General features: G+C 40.6%; 1 protein-coding gene across 1 annotated transcript in view; it reads right to left on the bottom strand.

Annotated features, from left to right (window-relative positions):
* Window positions 1-4,184, bottom strand: part of CCT2 (chaperonin containing TCP1, subunit 2 (beta)) — a 16,484-nt gene extending 12,300 nt beyond the window's left edge. Inside the window, exons 1-7 of the mRNA XM_012642045.1 lie at window positions 4,030-4,184; window positions 3,227-3,301; window positions 3,072-3,137; window positions 2,276-2,387; window positions 1,590-1,666; window positions 1,326-1,438; window positions 268-470 (exon numbers count right to left, since the gene is read on the bottom strand). Coding sequence (XP_012497499.1) covers window positions 268-470; window positions 1,326-1,438; window positions 1,590-1,666; window positions 2,276-2,387; window positions 3,072-3,137; window positions 3,227-3,301; window positions 4,030-4,032 — 649 coding nt within the window. The 5' untranslated portion in view covers window positions 4,033-4,184. The remainder of the gene's footprint in view (window positions 1-267; window positions 471-1,325; window positions 1,439-1,589; window positions 1,667-2,275; window positions 2,388-3,071; window positions 3,138-3,226; window positions 3,302-4,029) is intronic.
* Between the last annotated feature and the right edge of the window lie 2,915 nt (window positions 4,185-7,099).

Below are 7,099 nucleotides of genomic sequence, written 5' to 3'. Positions count from 1 at the left end.
TCACCTTGGGAGCCTCGAGAACTATTTTTCAAGTTGCATATAACTCATGCACAGAAAATAAAAAATAAATTCTTCACTAAATTAGAAAGGATCGTTTTGTTTTTCAAGTTTTTATTCTATTTTCATAATAAAACACTGTGGCCCCAAGGAAGAAACTTTATTTCTAGTATGGCAGTCAATGTATTAACTAAAAACAGAATTCATTCAATATTCAGCCCTCAGCATCTGATCAAAAGCTTCTTTCTCATATTTGACATTCATACATACCTTCGTCTAAATAGGAATCCGCCAGACTTCCTCCTAGCTTCTTGATGACATGAATTGCCTCCAGATTACCAGAGCCTTTCAGTCTGAGAACAGCTTCTACAGCTAACTTAGTAAAGTGGTCTTTGTGATGAGTAAGAAGTTTTGACGATAATGTTGTTCCCGCAATATTCATTAGATCTTGACGGAATTTAACTTCATCAGAACTAAAACCAACCAAACAAAAAGAAACTCATGCCTGTTCTTCAAATGCTTATTCAAAGATATCAATGCTAACTTTTCAAAAATTTTTATCCAGATGATCATATGACAACAGATAACTTTACCCTAACCTGTCAGGCCTCTAAGTCACATGAAAAGAACTAAACCTCACCAGTAATCAAGAAACACAAATTAAAGGATATTATTATTTTCCCCAAAATAAAATTTGGCCAAACTGACCAAAAAAAAACAAAAAGGAGGGAAGGAAAACAAGCAAACAAATGAATATCAAACGTCAATAATGTGAGGAAACAAGCATTGTTTTACAGCTAGCGGGAATATATACTGATCAATTTTTTCCAGAGACTTATTTAGTAATGTATATAAAAGTGCCTTAAAACACATACTTACCTTGGGACCCAGCAATTATACTTCTAGAAACATTTTGGGAGCAAATTTGTCACATTATTATAAGGCTAAAATTGTTAAAAACACAAATCTTCACCTATTGTCAGGTTAAGTAAATCACTCTAGTTATACACTCAAAAGCATAACTCTATTATAACTAATGCTACAGAAAATATTGACACCCAAAGTGTACTTGTTTTTTAAGTAGGTTAAAAAGAGGCTAACACACCCTCTACACAATGATACTACTTGTTTTGTTTGCATGTTTGATTATACATGCAAAAAGACTGGAAATCTAAATTTTACCTTTAGTGGCTATATTGGGAGGGTGATATGGTTTTGACTATTGGGGGTGGAGCTGCAGGATCATGTTTGTGTATGCTTTTCAGTGCACAGAGCATGTTATGAAAGAACCTTAAATGTTCAAAACAATAGTACTTTGGTATACCAACCCATGATCAACTGCAGAATTCAACAGAGCCTCTCTTGCAGCCTTTGTGGCTTCTCTCCAACCCGCAATGATGGTTTGTGGATGAATCTTTTTTGCAATTAAAGTTTCTGCTTCCTATTAATAAACAGTTACAGAAATAAAAATTACAAATAGAAAATAAACACTCATCAACAGTAAAGATGTAGAAAGGACTCGATTACTTCTGGTATTCAAAACCACAGAAGCAAACAATAAAACAAGGTTAGAGTTGCTCAGTTACTCTTACCCTCAGTAATTCTGCTGCTAAAACAGTAACAGAGGTAGTGCCATCACCAACTTCGTCATCTTGAACTCTTGACATATCTAGAAAAAGAAATTAGTTACCAACTCAAAATTACTTCTCTGTAGCTTACTAAATTCTCCAAAAATAACCACTACCAATCCAAATCTCACTTATCTAGGTTCCTAACCTGACAAATTCTTTGGAACTTGAAGGTATGAAATACAATAGTTTTACCACCAATTATTACAGGGCACTCCTAAAGCTTTATTATAACAATAACAATTAAAACGTGGTGAACATTGATTAATTGAAAGTACAGATGGTCAACACAGCCTATTAAAAGTTATTTAAGGGCCAGGTGCAATGGCTCACACCTGTAATCCTAACACTCTGGGAGGCCAAGGCAGAAGGACTGCTTGAGCTGAGAGCTTACGAGACCAGCCTGAGCAAGAGTGAGACACTCATTTCTACTAAAAACAGAAAAATTAGCCGGGCATCATGTCATGCAACTGTTGTCCCAGCTACTCGGGAGGCTGAGGCAAGAGGACTATTTCAGCCCAGGAGTTTCCGGTTGCAGTTGAGCTACAATGATGCCAATGCACTCCACCCAGGACAACAGAGGGAGGAGACTCTGTGTCAAAAAAAAAAAAAAAAGTTATTTCAAAATGTTAAACATTATATACACTCACCAACTAAAACTTTAGCTGCTGGATTGTCAACACCAATGTTTTTGAGAATAGTAGCACCATCATTGGTTACCATAAGAGAGGCATCTCGTCCACTGCTTAGAAGAATTTTGTCCTAAAGGGGAAATATGTGGTTCAAGTTAAGAATAAGTACATCTGGAAGAATGCATGAGTCAATCAGTACTCTCATATACTGCTAGTGCGTAAATACTCTCACATATGGCTATTTGGCAGTAGCAATTCAAACATTTTCAATGCATACAACCACAACCAAAACTTGGTATCTACCCCTAGAAACACTAGAAGCACAGGGAGACACAAATTAGGTTTGTTTCGGCACTATTATTAGCAAAAACAATGTAAACAAACCAAATGCCCATGAGTACAATCATAATCAAATTATAAAATAATCAAGCTACAGAATACTATTTGACAATTATTTGCTTACGCTGAATTTAAAAAAGCTACAGAAAAAGCACTTAGAGTAGTGTTTCATAAAAACATTACTCGAGAGTATGTAAGAAAACCCATAACACATAAGATACACACCTATCTACAAAAAAAATTGAGAAGATGAACATCCAAATGATAACAGTGGCTACCACTGGGGAGACGTGGGATTGGGGATGGTGACCCAAGAGAACTTTCATTTTTAGAAAGGAGAATACATTCCTCTCATTTTTATAATGAAAAGAATTTTAAAGATTAAAAAGCATCAAAAATGTTTGTTGTTAACTATATTTCCACTAAGGTCTCTAAAACAGTATTAAAACTTACAAAAATTCCCTATTTTTCTTACCATGCCCTTGGGTCCCAACGTGCTCTTTACCAAGTCTCCAATGGCGATGGCGCCAATAAAAGACGACTGGAATAACATTCAAAAAGATTGTAAGAATCAATTTTACAGAGAAAAGTACAATTTATCTTTAAAAGAATGAGGCGAACAAGGCTTACCAGACGAGCTGTCTCTGCTCTCTCTTCATCAGCTCCAGCCTTGAAGATGTTAACAGGTGCAAGAGAAAGGGACGCCTAAAAAGTAAAATCAAGAAACATTCAGCTTGAATAATACTTTTAACATACACTTATGTGTCTTCCACTAGTCTGACAAGTAGATATCTAAGAGAAAATCCGTTTAAAACACAGCATTTTCAAACAAATGAGACCTCCATCACCGGAACAGGCATTTCGGTGGGAGGGAAGGACTTAATGGAGGGCAACGCGGGGCTTTTTGGATTTACAAGGGCGCCAGGCATATAAATTCTACACCAGAGATTTGCTGTGAAGTATGGCAAGACTAAACACAATCTTTAACTAAGGATGAAGCAGGCAGAGGTCGCAGGCCATCAGCAGGACGACCACCGGGCGGCCGAGGGAACGCGCGGCCATCATCGTCCACCCTCGGGTAGCTCCCTCCCCGGCACTCCAGGCCCCGCCCTCCCTCTCAGGGCGGAGCCGGTCCCGCACTAGAAATTTCTGCGCTTTAGGTGAGGTCCAGGCCTCGCGGTCCCAAGACTGTGGAGAGACCGAGTCAGAATGGGACGCTGGCCTTACGGCCCACCCCTCCCCCCGCCCCGCACGGAGGCCCCACTGGCTGGCCCGGTGCAGGCCACACGCCGCGCGGCCCGTGCGTGCCATGTGCGGCAAGCTTCGGGGACAGATACAGGTGGCCTGCGACGCTGAGAGGACAGAGAGAGCAGTGGGGAAGCAGGATACGGCGAGGCAGGACCAAGAGGCATGTGGCAGGGGGCCAGGCTCACCATGGTTCCGAAGAGTTCGGCACACGAGCAACTCCCTCGCAGCTCGCGCCCCAGGTCCCGCAGCGAAAAGGAAGCCGGAAGTGACGCCACACGCCCTACTGGAGGGGGCGGGGCCCCGGCCTGCGCGCCGCCGCCGCCGCTCGTGGCGATGCCATTTTGATGGATACCACCGGCTGGAAGCGCAGTCTCTCAAGCTGGAGGGGGCGGGCCTCCGCTCGCGCTCCGCCCCCTGAGGTGCCACCCTCTGGGGACGAGAAAGGGACGGAGTCGAGCGGATTTGGAGTAGAACCGCCGAAGAACAAAGACACGCTGGGCGGAGGGTTGCCACAGCAACGGAGTTCCTGATCGCATTTTTAACTTTTCTTGAATTTGATCTTTTAAAATTTATATTAAAGTCACACATATAAACTGTTTAAAGTATTATGTACTAATAATCAAGAACATAATTCGCCCACCTCATCACTTCCTCTCCCCGGGGACAACCACTTTCAACTTTTTCAAAAAATTTTTTTGGTTATTTACCGTCATATTTCTAAATAATATGTTATTGCTGTTTTAATTTTACACATTATTTATCGAGTATTACAGAGGAAGACTTCCTTTCCTTTTATTGAGTTTTAAACGCTGTTTCTAATTGGACGTTGACGGCCCAGAAGGACAAGGTCTTGTGAACTGTGAGGAAGGCATTTACAATACTTTATCTTTGCCCCATTTATTCATTTCCAGGAATTCTTCATTGCATTCTTTTTTTCCTCCAATAATAACATTCTTAAAAACTATCTTGATAGAAATCAAGATCAATCCCAAATATTTCAGTTTACTAAAAACAAACTTAATTTTTTCTTCGACTCCTTAAGATGTCTAAAGCAAAATTTTGTGCTTTAAAAAATGTGTTAGTTTCCTATCATCCACTCATACCCGCTTTTCTCCCTTTGATTAACTGATCACTTAGCAAGCCCCTGGATTTTAAGCTTTTTTTTTTTAGAGACTCCTGAGCTCGAGCCATCCTCCTGCCTCAGCCTTTCTAGTAGCTTAGATCTCTTGAGTTTTTGACAATTGCTAACATTGACAGGTATTTTCAATTTTTAATTGTTTCTATCCTTCAGATATACCCTAAGTGGATTGATACACACCTGGGATTGGCAAGCTAGGAAGAGTCAAACCCAGCCTGCCAACTGTTTTGTGTGGTCCCAGAGCTAAGAATGGTTTCTACATTTTGAAGTAGTTCAAAAAAATAAAAAGAACATTTCATGACACATGAAAATTCTGTGAGATTCATATTTTGGTGTCCATAAAGCTTTGTTGGAGCACAGAAATACCCCTTCATTTTTACTCCATCACAATACAGCAGCAGAGTTTTACAATAGTAGAGTTGAGTCATTATGACAGAGACAGGATGGGCCCACAAAGCCTAAAACATTTATTATCTGATCCTTTACAGAAAAAATTTGCTGGCCCTGGTTGACACTATTCCTAAGGTCCAACATGAAAAGGGGTGTTCAGGCTGAAAAAATTGTTATTTTAAAACTACCAGGAGTTTTCTGTTCTTTGTGGAAAAACTTGCTCTTCTTTCAGAAAATGTACTTTAATAGGCAGATCCCAAATCACATTTGGGAATAAGAAAAGTCATAATGAAAAACTAAGATTCCTGCATAATATTGAAAAAAGGCTGTTTTGCTTGTGGGCAAAATTACAGACCTGGAAATATTTATTATGTCTTCCGGCAGGCAAACTTGAGACTGTAGGTGATAAGGAAACCAATGCCCCTTCCCTGCCAGGCTTTGCACAAGTAGGGTGAACACAGACAGGGGCATTTGGATGGGGACAGGGAGGCAGGCCCTACCCCCTTGTGGAGCTGAGGCTAGAGGCAGCCAGCCCTGTATGATGCGACCCTAGAAATTTGTCCCCTCTACATTGCATCTCTTGACCCTTCCTCCTTTCCCACCTTCCCTGCCTTTGATGTCTCTCCTACACTCCAGAGGTTAAACACTCAGCTTCTAGACCCAGGCTGCACAAGCTTGAATTTCAACTCTTTCATAATATATACTAGTTTTGTAATCTTGGGTGGGTTCCATAAGCTTTTCAAATCAATTCATAGAAGGCCATTTCAGAGAGTGATCAACTTGCTGGCTTATGAAAAACATGTCTTTTTAGCTATTTATAAATTTTATAACAATTTGTATTAGATAGGTTACAAGGTCTAAGGAGGTAGTGAAACCTTGGGAATCCATTTGTCTGTGATAGTTTGACTTTCTCCTTGTTCATCTCCTCTCCGCCCCTTGGTCTTGGCTTCTCTTACCTAAGCCCTCTCCCTGCCTCACAGAATTTGTGACCCTCTTCTTTCTGTGCTCCTCTCTCTTCCCATTGGTATGAATTGGCTTTCAGTAGTTGGCTTTTTGTTAATTGGCCAGCTTCCAGTTACATCACCTCTGTGTGCCTCCATTTCCTGGTGTGCAAAATGGAAGATAATAAAAATACCTATCTCACATAACTGTCATGAAGACTAAAATGCTTAGAACAGTGCCTGGCCTACAGTAAGCTCTCAGTTTAGCTCAGCTACTGTTATCATTGTTATATCTCCAATCTTCCAATGAGCTTTGTTAAGCATTGTAGCCGAGGTTGGATGTGCTTGGCATGATGTGGAACTAGGAAAGCACCAGAGGATACCATTATTTGATGATTAGAGGTAGTTTGGGGCCAGGGTGGTGTCATGATTTGGAGTGAAACAACTAGTTGAAGTGGTAAACCACCACCAGAACAGAGTTATGGAGCTGGTCAACATTCCTCAGGAACTCTGAGAATACCTGGGGAGGGAAACCAAATAAAGGACCAGGAGTCCACAGCCACACAGAATCAGGGTCCATCCAGACTCCTTCTGTTTGGGTAGTAGTGAGAAGGTTGGAAAACTTGATAATATCCAGATATCACACACAATTCTGATATTTGGTGGTCTGCCAATCAAGGGACATTCTAGTCAGAGATTAAGGCTAAGATCATCTTTAAGGTAAGGCTAATGAAATGTTCATGAAAGTACTTTGTAATTGTTAAAACATTACACAATTCAAAATTC

Source organism: Propithecus coquereli, unplaced genomic scaffold, assembly GCF_000956105.1.
Source record: "Propithecus coquereli isolate 6110/MARCELLA unplaced genomic scaffold, Pcoq_1.0 Scaffold172, whole genome shotgun sequence".
Classification (NCBI taxonomy): Eukaryota; Metazoa; Chordata; class Mammalia; order Primates; family Indriidae; genus Propithecus; species Propithecus coquereli.
The sequence above is the reverse complement of the archived record's forward strand: the minus strand, read 5'-3'. Positions and strand labels throughout refer to the sequence as shown.